Here is a 22,464-nt window from a genome sequence, read left to right on the forward strand (position 1 = left end):
AGATGTAAAATACTTAGTGAGTGCTGTCAAGAGAGGTAGTATAATGCAGTATGTTACATTTACACTCACCTTTAATGCCTCTCAACTGTCTAGATTTTCATAGAACATTCAAATTTTTCTTCATATTTTTGGTCTGTTTCTCATATCATCTGTGGTTTTCAGGCAAACCACCAAGGATTGAAGTCACTAAATAATGATATACATTTGAGTTTCAGAGTTGTATCCTTCAGATTATGCAGGAGAACACATCCTGTTATTCTAGCAACCTTCTAAGAAGTTAGGGCCACATTAAGGGTACGTACAGCAGGTAGAAACACATATTTTGCTCTGCTCACTGTCATTTGCTAGTAAGTACAGGCAGACCTGATCATGACAACATAAGTAGGGGTGCTTAATAATTTTTAAGGTTGGGCTGCATGCCACTCTGTTCCTTAACTGGTTTGAATATTGAATATTGAAGCATAATCACCACACTACAAATCAGTTCATCATTTAGGCCTAATTATCCAATATTTCTGTTTAGTAAAAAGAATCAAATAAATCATTTATGTTGTTGGACAAAAGTTATGTTCCATCATATACATTTTCACTTTCTTGTAGTTTTTGAACATGCTGCCACCTTTATTAATTTATTTATTTTATTTATTTTATTTATTTAACATTTGTTGACCGGGAATGTCCGACTAGGTTCCATAGAGCCTGTTTTCAGGGGAGGCCCGGGGAGAAATGCTCCAGATGCATGTCTTTGGAATGTGGGAGGAAACCGGAGTACCCGGAGGAAACCCACGCGAACACAGGGAGAACATGCAAACTCCACACAGAAGGCACCCCAGCCGAGAATCGAACCGGAGAACCTCTTGCTGTGAGGTGACAATGTTAACCACTGCACCACTGTGCCGCCCAATTGATTGAAACCATTAAACCATAGCAGATCTTTAACTAATAATGTATAACAGAGCTGTTACATATGGCACATAACGTGGAAGCACAGCTTCACGTGGAACCCCCTTGACAATTGGTATGCCAGATGATCACAGTAATCTTATATCTATAGTGCTGTCTTGATCACATTTTACTTAATTAAGGTGAGAGACAAGATTAAGTGCACTAGCAGAATAAATTATGTTCAGTCATCATCTGGCCACTGTGCACACATCTGCTTCCTCCATTATAGGTGTATGTCTTAATGTGCATTTTACTACTCACAAACACAGTATAAATGTATTTTATTTAACATTTGTTTGCCAGGATAGTCCGACTGGACAACAAGTGTCCATTTTCAGTGGAGTCCTGGGGAGAAAAACTTCATAAGTTTACAGAGAGAAGAAAAATTTACAAGAGACATTACAGAGTAGTAGCATACAGATTGTAGACTTTACAGCCGTTAGCATACAATAAGAGGATATTCCCCCTTTTGGGTGAAAATACAAGTGTACAGAATATACAATGAGAGTAGATAAGAACCTGGTAGAGCATTGCAAGATATTTCACAATTGAATAAGATTATATAAATGTTTACGTTTTCCAGATCGAAAATCTGTTGTTTGTTTGTTTAATTTAACTGTTGAGGCTGCCCACTAAAGTGTGCTAGCCTGTGTAACTGATTTATTACTGCCTTCTGTATTTCTGTGTGTTTTCTATCTAAAAACAAAAAAAAACAAAAAAAATAATCATTGTTTTCCCGCCTCTCCTCGACTAGTTTAGACCAGTTTACAGGCTTTGCTGTATTCTGGGCTGTGGTGTAGTTCCTGTGTTGTCCATTACCTTACTTGGATAGAAGGAAGTTTCTTTGCTCACCAGTGGAAGTGGGGAGCCTTGAGCAGCCTATCTGTCCCTGAAGGAGTGACCTCATCACAAGAGCTGTAGTAACTGGTTGTTTTAGACCATTTCTAGCTCTTTTGAAGTTCCCTGTTTAAAATCCGCCTCAGAGCATTTTTTTCTGGCTATACTACTCAGAGACAGCTCCACGTAGTCCTGCAGAGTGTTCCTAGCTACAGAGAACTGAGAAAAGCGACTACTTTCCTGATTTAAGTATTTTTTTCTGTTTTTTACTTGGAATACCTTCTCTTGCTTATTTTGAACAAGCTTATACTGTTTTTTTAACTGCTTGCTGCATTATATAGTAACTGCACTTAAACTTTTACCTGGTCGACAATTGATCGAAAATCTGTTTTTTGTTTGTTTAATTTAACTGTTGAGGCTGCCCACTAAAGTGTGTTAGCCTGTGTGACTGATTTATTACTGCCTTCTGTATTTATGTGTGTTTTCTATATAAAAACAAAAAAAACAAAAAAATAATCCTTGTTTTCCCGCCTCTCCTCGACTAGTTTAGACCAGTTTACAGGCTTTGCTGTATTCTGGGCTGTGGTGTAGTTCCTGTGTTGTCCATTACCTTACTTGGATAGAAGGAAGTTTCTTTGCTCACCAGTGGGAGTGGGGCCCTTGAGCAGCCTATCTGTCCCTGAAGGAGTGACCTCAGCACAAGAGCTGTAGTAATTGGTTGTTTTGGACCATTTCTAGCTCTTTTGAAGTTCCCTGTTTAAAATCCACCTCAGAGCATTTTTTTCTGGCTATACTACTCAGAGACAGCTCCACGTGGTCCTGCAGAGTGGTCCTAGCTACAGAGAACTGAGAAAAGCGACTACGTTCCTGATTTAAGTATTTTTTTCTGTTTTTTACTTGGAATACCTTCTCTTGCTTATTTTGAACAAGCTTATACTGTTTTTTTAACTGTTTGCTGCATTATATAGTATCTGCACTTAAAATTTTACCTGGTCAAAAATTGATCGAAAATCTGTTGTTTTTGGTTTAATTTAACTGTTGAGGCTGCCCACTAAAGTGTTCTAGCCTGTGTAACTGATTTATTGCTGCCTTCTGTATTTCTGTGTGTTTTCTATCTAAAAACAAAAAAAAAAAAAAATAATCCTTGTTTTCCCGCCTCTCCTCGACTAGTTTAGACCAGTTTACAGGCTTTGCTGTATTCTGGGCTGTGGTGTAGTTCCTGTGTTGTCCATTACCTTACTTGGATAGAAGGAAGTTTCTTTGCTCACCAGTGGGAGTGGGGAGCCTTGAGCAGCCTATCTGTCCCTGAAGGAGTGACCTCAGCACAAGAGCTGTAGTAATTGGTTATTTTGAACCATTTCTAGCTCTTTTGAAGTTCCCTGTTTAAAATCTGCATTTGCGTGGCTTTGCGTGATTGTGCGCATAGCGCAGCACCGGTTAAACAGGGTTAAACTTTTTCTGGCTCCGCCAAGTCTGCTCTTCAAATTTTCCCTTTGAAAGCTCTACTCTTAGAATAACCAGTCTACTCGTTGTATTATTAACATAGCACTTGTTCTCAAAGCTTCTCTTCTAAGTAAGCACTCTGAAACTTAAGTAGCACTACATCCACCTACCACCCCAACCACTTCCCTTAAAGGCACAGCACTCTCTTATAATATTCTAGCATGTCGAGTGGTAGATTGCTAGCATCGTCTCCTGTTCAGCTGGTTAATCTGGTAATCTTGAGACAATGCTATAATTGTCTCATGTACACAGACAACCCTCTCATCCTCCCAACAAACACAAATACATGTGAGAGATGCAACTATATAGCCAAACTGGAGGCTGAACTCTCTCAACTCAGGATTGGCAAGATCAGACAGGAGGAGAAGGTAACCACACACACAACAAACCCAGTCACACATAGACCTACCCCAACTGCAAATCAAGCACATAATAACACAAAAACATAATCGGAGGCTCTATTAAAAAACTTACCAAAACAACAGAGGCTCCCAAAGCAGACACCCAAAAATCCACCACCTCAAAACATAACACATTCAACACATACTTCAGTAAATTGGTGTGTCAATAAATCACAGCCTTTAAAGCCAAACACTATGCCTGATACACTACTGATAGGTGACTCTATAGTCAGACACACTGATGTCCCACTTACCAGGCTGAGCAAGGAGAGGGTAACGGTAAGCTGCCTATCGGGGGCTAGGATCCACCATATAACACACGCACTCAGGTCACTCAAAAGCACATACAAATATGACTCCGTCATTGTCCATGCCAGCGTGAATGACCTGAGGCATACCTCCTTGGACTACATGAAAAGAGACATAGAGGAGCTCTCTGATTATGTAGCCCAGGCTGGTATGACCCTGACCCTGAGCAGCATCTTGCCCTCACCAAGAATGATGCCACAATACAAAGACAAGATGATCAGCTTTAATAATTGGCTGAATTACTGGTATCATTCTAGGGGGATCCAATGTCTGTCTGCTTGGGATGACATGCTGGACAAGCCACGCTGCTTTACAAGGGATAGCTTGCACCTGTCACCACTGGGCTTCCGGATATTGGCTGAGGCTCTTGCCACCCCCATAGTGCCTTTTTTAGGCAAGGCTCAAAAGAAGAACCCACCTCCTTAGAAAACAAAAATAGAAAAAAATGAAGGGTAATGCTGCTCAATGCCAGAAGTCTAAATGTCAAGATGCAGGCTCTCAAAGCACTCCTCAGTATGGAGAACATCGATGTCTGCACTGTAACCAAGACCTGGTTCAAGGCTCCTCAGAGCACCCCAGTGCTACCAGGCTTTACCTCGTATCATGCTTTTCGGCCCCAAAACCCGGGCCGAACCACAAAGGGAGGGGGAGTGTCCATATTCATCAAGGATACCCACACCTCCAGATTAGTGGCAACTCATGAAGCATCGGAGACCATCCAGGTGCAGCTAACCATAGGCAAAACTGCTATACAACTGGTTGCATGTTACAGACCACCCTCCCAATCTCATGAACCCCACTCAGCCTTCCTGAAGACATTGGAAGATATGAATGTCTCACCAAATACCATCATATTGGGAGACTTCAACTACCCTAACATAGACTGGGTGCACTATTCTAGCCCTAACACCCTAGCCCAAAGGTTCCTGGAATTCATAAACTCAAATGCAATGGAACAGCTAGTCACCTCTCCCACAAGGGGGGATAATATACTCGACCTGATCATCACAAACATGGGGACAAAATGTTCCACACCGGAAGTATTCCCATCACTGGTGAGATCTGACCACAAACTAATCACCCTGGATATACATTTACCACCTCCACCCCCAGCACAAAATACTACAGTGAGAAACTTCTCAAAAGCCGACTTTACACTTCTCAAGACTGAGATGGTATCATTTAAGTCCACAGGGCCAATGGAAACCACATCCCACAATGCTGAATCCTACACAAATGCTTTCTATGGACATCTCCAAGAATGCATGGATCGTGCAATCCCAAATAAAACCAAGACCCTCTCCACCAAAGGAAAGCGTCCTGTCTGGTGGACCCCAGCCATAAACAAATTGTATAACAAAAGAAGGAAGCTACTGCAAGACAGAGCAAAATCCCATAAAGGGAAGGCATCTCTGATCAGCACTAGTAGAAAGCCACGTTCTCTCATAAAAACATCCAAGGCCAACTTTGAGAGAAAAATCGCCAAGGACTCTAAAGATAACCACAAGGCATTCTTCAGTTATGTTAGAAACCTGGGCAGAAACCCTCAGATATGCTCAGAGTTAGTACACAACGACAAAAAAATTACCGAACCCACAGATATTGCCAACATTCTGGCAGACAGGTTCAGTGCAAATACCTCCCCTCCCTCACCTCCAAAAGAAGAAATACTCATCCCAGCTGAATGTAACCTCCCTGTCATCTCTGATGTCCAGGTGAGAACCGCCCTCAGCAAAGCAAAACAACAGCATCTATGGGACCTGATGGTATCCCCGGCTGCGTGATACGTGAACTCCAAGAGGCTCTAAACCCGCATATAAAAATGTTATTTAACCTTAGCCTTACTACAGGATATGTACCTGAACACTGGCGTACAGCAACAGTGGTCCCACTCCACAAGGGAGGCTCCACTACAGACCCTGGGAACTACCGCCCCATAAGCTTAATCAGCCTGGTCTGCAAAGCTATGGAAAGAATTATTATGGAACTCATAAACAGCGACATTGGGGACCTACAGACACTTGATCCCACCCAGTTCGGCTTTGTAAAGGGCAGATCCTGCCTTTTGAACCTGGTTGACTTTTTTGAAACAGTCACTAGAGCCATTGATGAGGGCAAGGCAGTCCATACAGCCTACCTGGACTTGGCTAAAGCCTTCAACACAATACCCCACTCAGGGATCATAGATAAGCTAAACAGCTTAAATGTAAATCCATATGTCACAAAATGGGTTGCAAACTGGCTAAAGAACAGAACCCATAAAGTCAAAATTGCGGGAGCCATGTCAGACTCAAAGCCAGTCACAAGTGGTGTCCCACAGGGCTCTGTCCTGGGACCCCTCTTGTTCGGCATTTACTTCTCAGATGTGAAAGCAAACATGGGAGGGTTGTGGCTGACAAAGTTCGCAGATGACTGCAAACTAGTCGCCATAGTCGATACACCAGCTGATACATACATCCTACAGAAAGGCCTCACCGAAACGGACAACTGGTGCCGGAATCATGGCCTTAAACTGAATGCCAAGAAATGTATAGTCATCCCCTTTGGGAAAAACAAAGTACCCACAAATTATCACATAGACAGTAACCCACTGAGTACGGAAAAAGTAATCAGAGACCTGGGGACCCAAGTTGATAGTGACCTCTCATTTGACACCCATGTTGCCAAAGTGGTTAGAAAGACTTTCTACCTTGCCCACCTTATCATGAAGGGGTTCACATCCAGATCAAAGGAGGTCATTGTGCCCCTGTACTCCTCCCTTATCAGGCCCATGATTGAGTACAATGCCCCATTTGGTATGTACCTCACCCGGCACTTACAACAGCTGGAGAGACCCCAGAAGTACCTCACCAAGAGGATCAAGGGTCTCCAACATATGTCATATGCTACCAAGCTAAAGAAACTCCAGCTCTATTCAGTAGCATACTGCCTGCTCAGAGGTGATCTGTGCCTGACGTACAAGGCCATGTCCAACCAGGAATTGATGGACATGCTCCACCTCAAAAAATCCAAATCCATAAGAACCACGAGAGCCAAAGATTTAAACCTCAGTACAAACATGAATAGAACATGCTGGAGGGACAGATTCATAACTCAGAGGCTTCTTATACTCTGGAACAGAATCCCAGTTCATGTTAGGCAGAGCCCCTCACTGACTCTCTTCAAGAGAAATCTTGACGAGTGGATGGGAGATCGTACGTTTACCCCGGGGGTCACCCCTGTGTCGCTACTTGACAGAGGCACAGTAAACTAATTTTAATAAGTAAGGAGGTCTTCAATGTGTCACTACTAGACAAAGGCACAGTATTCTAAATTTATTCTGTACACCTTAGTACCACTACATGGGGTGGCAAAAGCCACATCTCTATGGCTAGGCTTGCAAATGCCCCAGGGCAGATAGCCTAGTACTAAACTATGAAACTATATATACATTCAAGCAAATATACATGTAAGAGTACAGATACATATTTATGCATAGACATACATACACACATATACACATACATACATATACACTATATATCAGGGGGTCAATTACAGCTGCATAGATGTTTTAAGTAGGCTTTTGAAGGAGGGTGTGGAGTTTTGCAGTCAGAGGTCAGGGGGAAGGTTGTTCCATAGTTTTGCTATTTCATGGGCAAATAGTATGCTTAGAAGAGAAAAATAAGAATAAATAATTTAGAACAATGTGTGCTTTCATCTGGGAAAATTTTCTCTACTGTACTATCTCAGCAAGTTAATGCACAGGATTCTTACATTTCATTCCATGTCATATGAAATACTTTAGTACATAATTAATGCAGTTAGAATCTACTTTTGAGTACTGGTCTTTCTCTTAAAAAGAGTACATTGTACCTTTTAAATGACAAGTTAAAGATTTTTTGAAGTGTATTTTAAAGTGAATTTCCTGCAGTTTTATTCCTGAACTACATGTTATGGTATTAGATGAATTAGAATGTATTATTACTGAATAGCTTGGATTAGTTAGTATTAGAATTTACTAAGGATTGGCTTGCCTCATGATGCAGAGAGAGATGAAGCTCTGACTATAGCCCTGATGACCTGTATATACCTAGTGAGCCTGGGGACCGAAGGAGGCAGTCAGAAAGGAATGAGATGAGACAGTCTGTGTCAGCTGTTCCATTCTGGAGGAAATGAGGTAGTTCAGCCTGCTACCCCACTGACACCATATGGAGGCCAGGCATCAGACTTAGGCATCACAAAGAGTTGAGATAAGTGCTTTGGCTTGCCTAACAGTGCATGTGCTGGAAGTGGATATCTGTGTGTGTGTGTGTGTGTGTGTGTGTGTGTGTGTGTGTGTGTGTGTGTGTGTGTGTGTGTGTGTGTGTGTGTGTCCGCTCGCGCGTGTGTGTGCACACGTGTATGTGTAAGTATACAGGTTCCATTTCATTGACATGTCCATTAGGACACTATGAGGAGGGAGTTATGGAAACTCCTATAAAATAATTTTTTAGATGCACAGTTTTCAGTCCCTGTTACATGTTGTCTTCTAGTGCTGAGGAAGATAAAGAAGAAGAAATAAACGAGCCCTTAGGGTGCAAGAAGGTAAATGGCCACAAGGAAAAAATGGCCAAGTGTGCAGGGGTAGATCAGTGATGGCAACATGATATGCAGTCTCAGTCGAGAGTGAATTTATATAGGATGTGGTAAAGGTCTTCTATACCAACAGTGTCCTGACCTGGCCTCTGTCAGCAGCAGTATAATGGTAAGGCGGTGGTGGACTTCAAATACACATGGAAAAGTCACAGATTCCTCTTATGACTGTGAGGACATACTATTTTGTGGCCAAGTAGTGTCTTTGTAACATTACAAATTGGGACAAACATACAAAGCAGATTTATTGCACAGTACTTATTTGTCAACCAATTCAAATAATTCCATACAATAACTTTAGTCTGTTTGGCGATAGTTAGGAATATCACTGTAATGGAAAAAATCATATGCTGATAATCCAAAATTATATGGATATGCAGAAAAAAGCATAACACCAGAGTTATGATTAGTTTTGAGAAAACTGTCTGTTTTATTCTAAAATTATTTCTGTCCTAGGCAGCCTAAAAGGCCATCAGTAGCATTACAGTATATGGTCACCAGTGACCGTGTCATGCTTTGTATCATTCCAAGTGTAGTTATTAAACACACACACACACACACACACACACACACACACACACACACACACACACACACACACACACACACACACACACACACACACCGGGGCTTCACAGTACACCTGTAAACTGTGAGATATTTTGTTAATTGAATGACATTTTCCATTCTGCTACAACAGCCTTCCAGTACAAATAAAGTGGATTACAAGTCACTGTGAATTTAACAGAGCCACACAACAGTAATATAGCAAACTGACACTATGCAAAAAGGATGAAGTCATGTAACAAGTTTCTGGAGTTGCATCTTATCACTGCCAGAACAAAACAGAACATTTCTTATTGCTTCTTAAATCTGTCATTTCAGCTAATTAATGTATATTCCATACAGCAGTCCTTAATGTGAGACTAGTAGGTAAAGTTGAACTCTTCCCCCAATGTACTCTTTTGGCACTGATGATAGGTTCTAATTTTAGGCATGACATGACTGTGAAATAAGATTTCCTTAAAGAGATACTCCAAATTTTAAACCTTGTATTGTGCACCAGACCAATTAAAGACTGAAGTCCTGGGATATAATTTTACTATATTTTTTTTTTTAAATAAAGAGCTATTACTGAGACATCCCCACTCTGGGCCAGAAATCAAAGAGCCTAATTCCTCACCAGTGACACTGGAGAGGGGTAATCACTTGGAGCAAAAATGGATACACCAGTATTTCCAGATGCAGCTGTCTACATCAAGCACAATTTCCCTTAAGAGCACACAGGGAACACACTCAGTCCAGGGTCTGGGTTTCTCTATCTGTCTCTCTCCCCAATAAGACGCCCCACTGGCACAGCTGTAGGGTTGAGTCCTCAGCTGAGTGTCCAACCCAAGTTCTGCAGCACCCTCTCTGCGAAACCAGTGCTTCGTGTCCCTGCTCCAAGTAGCTGACATACACACACTTTGAGATTTCATTTTCACACACACACACACACACACACACACACACACACACACACACACACACACCTGGAAAAGACTGGCACAGATTTACTAGCTATGCCCCCTTCTTCCCAGACTATAATGTAGTTACACTGCCACCAGACACCCCAAAACCAGTTATTCTAAGGCTCTTGCAAGGGTACCCAATTATACTGAGTGAAATTAATATTAATACAAATGGTAATGTTGACTAAACAGCCAGGCTTCCAGGAGTGGTCACAGTGTCACCAATAGATATAAGTACTCTTAAAGGTTATATATAATATTCTGTAAAAGCCCAGCCACAATCTTCTTCTTTTGGCTTTTCCCTGTTAGGGGTCACCACAGCAGATCACCTGTCCGCTCATGATTGGCAGTAGAGTTTTACGGTGATGAGTTGCCAGCCCGGCACCCAACCTTCCATAGAAGGCACACACATGCACACACTCACACCTAGGGCCAATTTAGAGTGTCCAGTCCACCTACAGCATGTCTTTGGGATGTGGGAGGAAACCGGAGCACCCGGAGGAAACCCACACAACCACAGGGAGGACATGCAGACTCCACACAAAAGGCACCCCAGCCGAGCATCAAACCGGAGAACCTCTTGCTGTGAGGCAGCAATGCTAACTGCTGCACCACCGTGGCCGAAAAGTTTAAATATATTTAATAATAAAAAAAAAGAACATGAAAATACTAAAAATCTATTTACAATAAATACCAGAGTTTCAATCACAGGAAATATTAAAAATAACACAGGTGGACAGGTTCACACAGTCACACAAAAACAATACTTAACTAATGTCACTATATTTTCCTGACTGATCTAAAGAATTGTTATTCCCTGGTTACTTACTAGAGCAAGACAAGATGAAGTAGGTGAGAGATCCTTCTTTGTCAGGTTATAAAAACAGAGTGCTCTGAGACTCCAGTTTCACCTAGTATTAAACATTATTTTTAGTGATGGATTACAGAATAACATCACATACATATGGTCATCTGACTTCTAGTTCCAATGCTTCCCCCTTGGCTAGAAGCTGTCAGGATTTAACATGTATGTGTCAATAATACACATACACAGAGCCTTGCTAAGATCTGCTGCAGCTCCTGGAAGTCATAAAACAATTTCAAACCTCACACTTCCAAAATAGCAATTAGTTCACCCCAATGACAATGCAGGAAGCTTTCTAGTACAGATTTTTTGTCTCTGGCTACATCGATAACTGTAAGATACAATGTTTATGGCCTAAATTAAGTAATTTTATTTCTTACTATTTTTCAAAGCCAGTTCGATTACGACTAACCTCATCTCTTCCTGTATCCTCTGTTACAATATATAAATTTCAATAGTTATGATAATACATGTACATTTCTTCCTCTGTCCAGCAGGACACACTGTTGATACATTTTTAACACAAGCAACTTTGCAAATACATTTTCAACACAAGCATCTGTACAAATCAGTTTGATATTCAAATAACATATAATTCTTTATTAAATTCTAGCTAGCTGTGCTGGCATATGATACACATCCACTGTCCCACTTCTCCTGGCATAGCTGGCAATACCTCACATTGTCACAATTACTTCCAAAACATGCTAAATAAAATCATATTAAACAAATAGTTCATTTCTGCATCTGCTTTCTATAGTAAAACACTACAGAATTGTATTAAGCATTCTGATGTAAACATATGTATTGCTTTTCCGATGTGATCTTAAAGTCTAGCAAGAGTTTTGACAGATAATCAGTGACCTTAATTAGAAAAGTAAACACAATGGGCCAGATTACAAAACAGTTGCTCTCAGTGTAAGTCTGCCCTGTGTCTGAAAGACTTGCTGTCAGTGTAAGTGACTTACTTCAGGGTAAAGCCTATCTATAAAGAGATTCCAAAATACCTGCTTTCAGCATGTTCTCAGTGTAAGTTGTCATTTACACTGAGAGCACGTCTTTTGGAATTGGGGCCAATGCAACTAATCATCATTATCATCTTCTTTCAGTTGTTCCCGTTAGGGGTCGCCACAGTGGATTACCTGTTTCCATTTCTTCCTGTCCTCTGCATCTTGCTCTGTCACACCAACCACCTGCATGTCCTCTCTCACCACATCCATAAACCTTATCTTAAGCCTTCCTCTTTACCTGTTACGTGGTAGCTTCATCCTTAGCATCTTTTTCTCAATATACTCAGCATCCCCCCTCAGCACATGTCCAAACCAATGTAATCTTGCCTCTCTGGCTTTGTCTCCAACCTGGACTGACCCTCTAATATACTTATTCCTAATCCTGTCCACCCTCGTCACACCCAGTGCAAATCTTAACATCTTTAACTCTGCCACGTCCAGCTCTGACTCCTGCCTTTTTGTCAATACCACTGTCTCTGACCCGTATAACATAGCTGGTCTCACTACCCTCTTGTAGACCTTCCCTTTCACTCTTACAGGTACTCGTCTGTCACAAATGACTCCTGACACTTTTCTCCACCCACTCCATCCTGCCTGTACTCTCTTCTTCACCTCTCTTCCACACTCACTGTTACTCTGAACTATTGACCACAAGTATTTAAACTCATCCACCTTCGCCACCTCTACTCCTTTCATCCTCACCATTCCTCTATCCACCCTCTCATTCACACACATATATTCTGTCTTAGTCCTGCTGACCTTCATTCATCTTCTCTCTAGAGCATATCTCCATCTCTCCAGGGTCTCCTTCAACTGTTCCCTACTCTCACTACAGATCACAATGTCATCTGCAAACATCATAGTCCATGGGGACTCCTGTCTGATCTCATCTGTCAACCTGTCCATCACCATTGCAAATAAGAAAGGGCTCAGAGCTGATCCTTGATGTAACCCCACCTCTACCTTAAACACATCTGTCACTCCCACCGCAGACCTTACCGCTGTCACACTACCTTCATACATATCCTGTACCACTCTTACATACTTCTCTGACACTCCTGACTTCCTCATACAATACCACAACTCCTCTCTAGGCACCCTGTCATATGCTTTCTCTAAGTCTACAAAAACACAATGCAACTCCTTCTGACATTCTCTGTACTTCTCCATCAACACTCTCAGAGCAAACATTGCATCTGTAGTGCTCTTTCCCGGCATGAAACCATACTGCTGTTCACTAATCATCACGTCCCTTCTTAACCTAGCTTCCATTACTCTTTCCCATAACTTCATGCTGTGACTGATCAATTTAATCCCTCTGTAGTTACTACAGCTCTGCACATCACCCTTATTCTTAAAAATCAGTACCAAAACACTTTTTCTCCATTTCTCAGGCATCCTCTCACTTTCCAAGATTTCATTAAACAATCTGGTTAAAAACTCCACTGCCATTTCACCTAAACACCTCCATGCTTCCACAGGTATGTCATCTGGGCCAACAGCCTTTCCATTCTTCATTCTCTTCATAGCTATCCTTACTTCCTCCTTGCTAATCCATTGTACTTCATGATTCACTATCACTACATCATCCAACCTTCTCTCCCTCTCATTCTCTTCATTCATCAACCTCTCAAAGTACTCTTTCCATCTCCTCAACACACTCTCCTCACTTGTGAGTGTGTTTCCCTCATTATCCTTTATCACCTTTACTTGCTGCACATCTTTCCTAGCTCGGTCCCTCTGTCTAGCCAATTGGTACAGGTCCTTTCCTTCCTCCTTAGTGTCCAACCTTTCATACAACTCTTCATATGCCTTATCCTTAGCCTTCGCCACCTCTCTCTTTGCCATGCACATAATCTCCTTATACTTCTGTCTACTTTCTTCATCTCTCTGACAATCCCACTTCTTCTTCTTTGCCAACCTCTTTGCCTGTATACTCTTCTGTACTTCCTCATTCCACCACCATGTCTCCTTGTCGTCCTTCCTCTGTCCCGATGTGATACCAAGCACCTTTCTAGCTGTCTCCCTTATTAGCTCTGCTGTAGTTACCCAGCTATTTGGAAACTCTTTACTGCCACCCAGTGCCTGTCTTAACTAATCCCTGAACTCCATCTCACAATTACCCTTTTTCAATTTCCACCATTTGATCCTTGGTGCTGCCCTCACACTCCTCCTCCTCTTCTTGATCACCAACGTCACCCTACAAACCACCATCCTATGCTTCCTAACTACACTTTCTCCGGCCACCACTTTACAGTCTCCAATCTCCTTCAAACTGGCCCTCCTACATAAGATATAATCCACCTGTGTGCATCTTCCTCCACTCTTGTATGTCACCCTATGCTCCTCCCTCTTGTTAAAATACATATTCACCACAGCCATGTCCATCCTTTTAGCAAAATCCACTACCATCTGACCTTCTGCATTCCTTTGTTTAACACCATACCCACCCATCACTTTCTCATCCCCTCTGTTCCCTTCACCAACATGCCCATTGAAATCTGCTCCAATCACCACTCTCTCACCCTTGGGTACAGTCATCACCACTTCATCCAATTCACTCCAAAATTTTTCTTTCTCATCCATTGCACACCCAACTTGTGGAGCATATGCACTAACAACATTCATAATTACACCATCAATTTCCAGCTTCAAAAACATCACTCTATCCAACACTCTTTTCACCTCCAAAACAGTCTTCGCATACTGTTCCTTCAGAATAACTCCTACGCCATTTCTCCTCCCATCCACACCATGATAAAACAACTTGAACCCACCTCCGATATACCTAGCCTTACTCCCCTTCCATCTGGTCTCTTGCACACACAATATATCAACCTTCCTTCTGTCCATCATATCAGCTAGCTCTCTCCCTATACCAGTCAAACTGCCAACATTCAAAGTTCCGACCCTCACTACCACAGTCCTAGCCTTTCTCCTCTCTTCCTGCCTTCGGCCATGCCTTCCGCCTCTTCTCCTCCTTCATGCAACTAATATGAGATGTAAAACAGTGAAACTACCATATCTTAGACTTAATAAATCTTAGAACATACATTCGAACAAAAGGTGGAAATTTGCTAGGAAAACTGATGTAAAAATGAAGCATTAGCTAAAATTAGGAGTTTATAAAATAATTTTTGAAAAAAAAAAGAACATTTTTTTTGTAATTTTATTTGAAAATGTACTCCAGATTTTAGATGCTATGTGATGTGGACCAGCTAAAAACACTGATTATTGCCTTCTAGAGAGATACTAAACAAATGCATGAAACGTGAAATGTTACAACATTATACATCTCATAAATGCTTTTATACACTTATCATCAATCCAACATTGCATAAATTGCTCAATTCCTGCCTTTCCTTAAACCTCATTCCTCCTCCAAAACGTTATTCTGTATGTTCCCACAATTGTGAAATGTAATTTATTAATAAGAATTGTATCTTTAAAAATATATGCCATACAATAAAAAACACGTAGGGCATATTATTTCTTTGACATAGCAGTGATATTTTCAGTGAGTGTATGGAAATTAAAATGTAATAAATTAATAAGAATTATAGCTGTAAAACTATATACCATAACTGAAATATGTTGGCTACATTGTTTCTGTAATACAGCAGATATATTTAAAATAAATGCATGCAATATGAAACATAATATATTAATAAGAATTATAAGTGTAAAACTGTATGGCATAAATTGAAAAATGTTAGCTGCATTTCATTTTGTAAGACAATAGTAGCATTTTTAAACATGTTTCATTTTTGTGGTTTTGATTTTCTTTTGTAAGTAATATGCTCTAACCCCATACACAGTAATAGGAAAAAGCAGTTGTGTATGGATGGATGCAGTTGTGCTAAGTTTTATTGATATGCTGTAGCTATATATACATTTATACTATAAGCATCTGTCTCCAGGCTTCTCTCTAAAAATTAGATCAGCTAAAATGAACAAAATGTAGAGGAATAGATACATAGATAGATAATTAGATACATGCACACATAGATCTACATATAGCTAGCTAGCTAGATTGATAAAAAAAATTAAATCCAAGGTTTATTTTGAAAAAAAAAATAATTGTCATGCAATTAATCAGAATCTGTCTTTCCTTTCAGGGTGAACAAGGTCCTCCAGGATTACCAGGACCATTTGGACCAAAAGGAGAGGGATACCCAGGACCATCTGTATGTTCTTAAGTACTTTGTATCTCTGTCAATAAGCACTTCTGTTTGCCATATAATTAACATTCTAAACCACTAAAAACATATCCAGTTTTGTTTACCGAGAAGTGTGTTTGCAAAGAAGACCTCCTACTACAGTATATTGGAACTCTACAAGTTTAATTATGAATCTTGCCATAGCAGTTAGTACTTTATATATCTCTATAAGTGATAAAGTGATGTAGACATAAGACTGAAAAAAACACTACTGTAACACTTGTCGATAGGTGTGCCATGTGAGAGCAAGATTATGGGAGTGCGAGCGTGTGCATGTGTGTGTACTGTCTTATGAATCAGTGCCTTATTTAGGATGAGTTCCATGCCATGTGCCCATTAACTATGGGGATAGGCTGCTGCATAATGAATTAATGAATGTAGCTTTGTTATATTGTTTAAATGACATATCTGTATAGAAAAGTATCTGTGATCCTTTACTGCAAAGTTTCCAGTTGCTGAAATCTTTTATAAATATAGGTTCATAGGTTCATAGGTTCATACTAGGCTATCTGCCCGAGGGCATTTACAAGCCTAGCCCATAGTTTTGTGGCTTACGCCACCCCTTTAATAGTCAAGTAAATATTTTTGTTCACTTCTAAAATCCAGACAAATATACACACACTCACATACACGCAAACCACAAACAAACACATACATACATACTTAAGCATACACATATATGCATATGTATATCTATATAATAGTCTAATAATGGACATTGATAAAGGGATGCAATAAGAATGTTCATCAAATGCAGAATATAAATATTTTAACAACATTCTGTGCACATCATTAAAGGAAAACTATTTTTCCTATGGTTTAACTCAACCCTTTGGGTGCATTTCTCTCTACAATATGGTTCCAGGATTGTGTAGGTATCAGAAACATGCTTGTATATAGAAGTTTCATTTCCTTGCCTTGGAACCAAAGGAAGGGAAAGTCAACTCACCTTTTTAAGCTTAACTTCTCACATACTTTGTAGAGGAATTTGTCTTCACCTGCATGACATACCACAGACACAGAGAAATCTGTAGTTTACCTTGAAAGGTACTGTTGACAATCTTACACAGGCAATTTGTCCTGTTGATGTCAGTAGATTTAACAAGTGAATTAGAAATAGACAGCCGTGAGATATAAAAAATAGACAGCTGTGGGATATAAAAATAGACAGCTATGGGAATCTACTGTCTTTATTGCAGAGAGGAAGAAAAACAAGATCAGTTCACCTAGGTGATACGGTTGCCACCTGTCACTCCTTCTGCACAGCAGTCCTGATTTGGGCAGTTCTGTCACACGCATGCACGCACCCGTGTGTGTGCATGTGTGTGCACAAGCATGAGTGTGCAGTGGCATGAAAAATGTTAAATGTGTTAATAATTTACAAGAAAAAATATTTTCTGACTTTTCTCTAAATGTCACAGAAATTTTTGATACTACATTTAAGTCATCTTAATATATGAAGTAGCTTAAACAGCCAACATAGCACATCAGAATCTTTCGTTTGGTAATAAGATAAAAATAAATAGTTATTTTTCTTGGTATGATGGCATAGTTTGTCCTGCATAATCCCAAGTTTTAGTAAAATTGTTCTACTTTGAGCATCAAAAAAGATGGCAGTCTAGCTGCTCCACTGACACAGAGGGATAAAGTCCAAACTATGGCCCAGCTGACCTGGGTTCAGTTAGCAGCTCGGGCAACTGACTGAGTGGCAGAAAAGTGATGGGAATCCCCATCCCATGTGGGAGGGTGCTCGCTGATACACTTCCTAAGGGGAGGCATAGTCCAAAGATGGGAGTTGTCTTTAGATGTAATCAGTGAGAGTGGGGGGGTGCGGAAAATGGAATGAGTAGGTCATAAACAAAAATCCCAATGAATGCTATAAAATTGCTCTGAATAGTTTATAACAGTCTCTGAAACAAATATATATGTTAGTCATTTAGGAATAAAAGGCAAGCACGCCTGCTACAGAAGGTATGCAACATGTCTGTGACTCACATTGTTGCCACTGTATCATAATAGGCTAGGTAAGCATCAACAGTTCCTTGATCAGTTACTTTTGACTACTATGGCTAATATAAAGGAAACATGAAATGTATTATGGGAAGGAGACAAGAAACCAATAAAACAAGATCACATTAATATGTCAGATTCAATTGTTGGCCATTTTGTAGAAAAACATTAAATTTTTATAAGACGCACATACAGTTATTTTAATGCATTAAATTCCTCAGAAAATAAATATACAATAAAAACATTTTTGAATTCCAAGGTGCAAGGGGCTTTCTTTCTATGGAAACACAAATCAAAATGTAAGACAGCTATTACACAGTATAAGTTGTAAGAAGTATCTTTTTAAGTAAATCTAGTATATAATATTAATAATCACCACCCAATTATGGGTGTTGAAAGATTTATATTCTTCTGGTGAAATGTATCTACTTAGCCTTTATCCCTCTAGAGTAACTACACCAACTGTGGCAAATCCTATCTTACCCACAGTCAGGGCATTATCAGTACAGAAAGAGTTCCAGTTGGTAGGTTTAACTAAATATAGTACACTAATTCTGAATCACAAACAAAGTCCAAAATGGTCAACTGCCAAAACATAAAAAAGGAAAATATATAGATTTTTGGCTAACTTTTTGGCCACTTTGTCCATTCAGTAGACTTGACTTTGTCCAAATAACCTAGATCCTTTTGTATCTCCATGAGTAATTGTTGCTGATGATATATTATACACCTGATGTTGTAACAAATATGCCTACAAAATGACCTTATCCAGCTAGCTAATATATCATTCACTACTTTCATTCATTCATTTATGGGATGATTGACTCAGAAGCTATTTTTGCACTGCTAACACATCACACTTGTGTAAGCCATTTACCAGTGCTTGCAGATAATCTTGTGAATGGTACAATACCATCTTCAGGTTACTTCTTTGGCTATTGTAGCAGAACTGTACATGATGAAAGTAGCACCAGGATCAGAAAATAATGCATTCAATACAATTTAAATATGAATAATTACATCTTTGACAACAGCAAATGAAAGTTGTACTTGTCCTGTTTCATTGTGGCTCAACAATCACTTGTAGAAATATATGTAAACAAACTAGCAGCATGTCTAAACATATTACTGTAACTACTACAGTATTAGAGACATTCTCAAAAAGTTCATGTTTATTTTTTATTTGGACCTTCTCTGGTTTAATTTTCTTTGACCCTAATACATACTTTGTTTCTGTAAAGGTTCTCTGTTGCCTTAGCAGTAACAAGAAAGCAGTGCTCCACTTTGTAACTGATTAGTCTGGAAACATATTTTGCCCTTCCATGAAATAATAGTGTGTTAGCGCTGATTGTAGGCTAACATTAACAAACAGACCCATAACTGTTAAAGTATGCCCTTTTTTCTGTGCTTGGTGAATATAAAAGAGTACTGCAACTGTATGGATCTGCAGAGAAACAACAAAATAATCCGCTACTGATAGTCTTCAATGTTGGAAGATAAAAGGATTACTTAGTAAGATTGTTTTGATCTTTTATCACAAGTTATGTTTTTCAGTGATAACACTGATGAATGGTCAGCGGTTATCCCAGATATAGATAATCACTATGCATGTGGTCTAGAAGACCAGCCTAATTTTTTCAGTTGAATTAGAGCACCATCTGGTTAAATAACTTTCTCAAAGTGATGCAGTAGACCAAGGAACTCAAACATTGGACTACAAGAAACAGCTAGGTTAGAGCTCATAGCCTTAATCCCAAGAGCTAACTTCTAGACTATTGGTTCCACTAATCAGTTATGTCGTCATTCATCATCTGTGAGTACAGAACTATATATATCCAGCTGATATGCTTGCAGACAGAGTGCAATATTTATAAGACCCTGTTATTCTGTTCTGTAGTGTGCCCAAAGTGATATGAGTTGTTAATAAGCTTTATCTTGTAATCATTTTAACTTCAGTTTTCTTTAATCTCTGCTTCGCAAAATGTTTAAGGTCTTTATTTCTGACCTCTGGTTATTGACTAGGCTTGTAATAGTCTGTAGGCTGATAGTCTAGCATTTCTTATGAACCTATTTTTGTTACACTGAGCAAGTCACTTAACCAAAAGAAATGGTTGTTACTAAAAGAAATTAAAGGAAAAAACAATTATATAGCATGCTACCTCTTTTGAAAGAAGTATGTTGCTGAGCATATGCTATCAATGCAGTTTTCTCATTTTAAATGTGATAGAAAGGACAACAATGCTAGTAATACAGATGACATTTAGTAATATGTGTGAAATATAAGAAACTGTTATCACACTTCCTTTGGTACAGAATTTTATTAAGGTCTCTGTGAATTGATTAGGTTTCAGTGATAAGTAAGACCATATGTTGTCAGTGCCATAGTGCAAACAGGTTTCATACGCAGTTAATTCTAATATACTCCATCAATAGTTTTCTGAGTCATCATTATTATCATCATCATCATCATCATCAACCCCCCCCTTTCCCATTTTCTACATGGGATCAGGATGTTGTGTCAATTGTTACTTCTCACAATTCAGTGCCTCTCCCCTACCTTCTTTGACAGTTATGTTTCACTGTCACTGGTCTTCCCTCATGCATTTCATCAGTTTATTTGCTAGATGTCCTTATTTCCTCTCTCCTCCTTCTTGCCTTTTCCAAATCGTCTTCAACAAATTGTCTTCTCCTTTTGTGCATAGATCTGTTCTCTTTTACCTCATTTGCCATCAGAGCTAATTTGGCTTTGGCTCTGATGTCATAATTTCCTCAATTGTCCCACAACTGCACTGCCTTCAAACTCCACATTTCTGTACCATACAGAAGTATTGGTTGCACAACTGTTTGGCACATCTTACTTTTCAGATTCTTTGGCATTCTTCTATCACACATTACCCGAACGCCCTGTACCAGTTGGCTGCAGCCTGTCCGATTCTAGCTTTGACTTCCTCATTCAGACTTCATTTCTTCTCAGATATTTAAAGCTATTAAACTGTTATACCAGTATTTTCCATTCTGTCTTAACTATCACCTTCTTCTGATTTCCCTCATTTGCTGCCATGGCACTGTTTTACTCAGTTCCATCCCATGTGCCTTAAATTTTGCATTTCATTCCCCTATAATTTTCTGAACTTTCTGTCTAGAATCTGCTTGTAAAGCCGTATCATCTGCTTACAGCAACTTTGTTGTTCTATTCTCTCTGACCTGTTTGCTAATGTAGTCCATCACCAGTATGAACAGCAGTTGACGCAGAGCTGAATCCTTATGCACACCCACTCCCACTCAGAGCTTCTCTGTGAGTCCGAACAGTTTGTACTTACATCATTGGGTACCTGCACATAGCATGCACTAATTATTCTGTTATGTCCATCACTTTCTGCCATTGCTGGACTACCCAAATCAGCTTTCATGGGACCTTGTGATATTCTTTCTCCAAATCTAGGAATGCCTGCTTTGACTATTTCTTCATCTACAACTTCTTTTCCACTATCTGTCTTACTGTAAACTTTGGGTTATTCATGCTGTATCCCAATAGGAATCTAAGCTACTCATCTCCTATCTTATTTTCTACATCTCTGCATCATCACTTATCAATCACCTCTTCAGTATTTTAATGCAGTGTACCAGGAGTTTGATAGCTCTATACTGCCCATCACTGTGAACGTTCCCTTTGTTCTTGTACACTGCCAGTAAAATGCTTATTCTACAGTCATCTGGGACATGCCTTTTCTCTGTGCTGCTATGAGCATACTCAGAAGACATTTCCCCCCAACTCACTCAACATCTTGATCATATCTGCCATAACCTAAGTTGAGTCTGTTTCTTTCCCTGACTTTATTTTCCTTGGTACTGTTCTTATTTCTTTCTAGAGTGGTCTATTTTTCTTACATTGTAGGCTGTGTATGGGGGCAATACAGCTTATGTGGGGTGTTCATTCAGAAGTTGCTGGAAGTACTCCTTCCATCCACCTTTTATGTCCTGTGGAGTGTGGGGTCATTTACTGCACTGTTATAACTTGTTGATACTTGTGAACCTCTGCTATCTCTGAAAAAACAAAAAAAACAAAAAAAATCTTGCTTTTTTCCCACTTTTCTGAGATTTAAAAAAGTTCAGTTACAGGCTTGCTGTTCTTGAACTGTTTGTAAGTTTCTGTGAGGCCATTTTTTGCTTGGGCTAAAGGGAAGTCTCTCTGTTGATCAGTGGCAGTGAAAAACATTGAGCAGCCTGCCTGCCCCTGTG

At 39.8% G+C, this 22,464-nt stretch overlaps 1 protein-coding gene across 1 annotated transcript in view; it reads left to right on the forward strand.

The window, feature by feature from the left end:
* Positions 1-22,464, forward strand: part of COL28A1 (collagen type XXVIII alpha 1 chain) — a 914,882-nt gene that overhangs the window by 678,787 nt on the left and 213,631 nt on the right. Inside the window, exon 24 of the mRNA XM_044075485.1 lies at positions 16,114-16,182. Coding sequence (XP_043931420.1) covers positions 16,114-16,182 — 69 coding nt within the window. The remainder of the gene's footprint in view (positions 1-16,113; positions 16,183-22,464) is intronic.

Source organism: Protopterus annectens, chromosome 6.part1, assembly GCF_019279795.1.
Source record: "Protopterus annectens isolate FY-2018-M chromosome 6.part1, PAN1.0, whole genome shotgun sequence".
Lineage (NCBI taxonomy): Eukaryota > Metazoa > Chordata > Ceratodontiformes > Protopteridae > Protopterus > Protopterus annectens.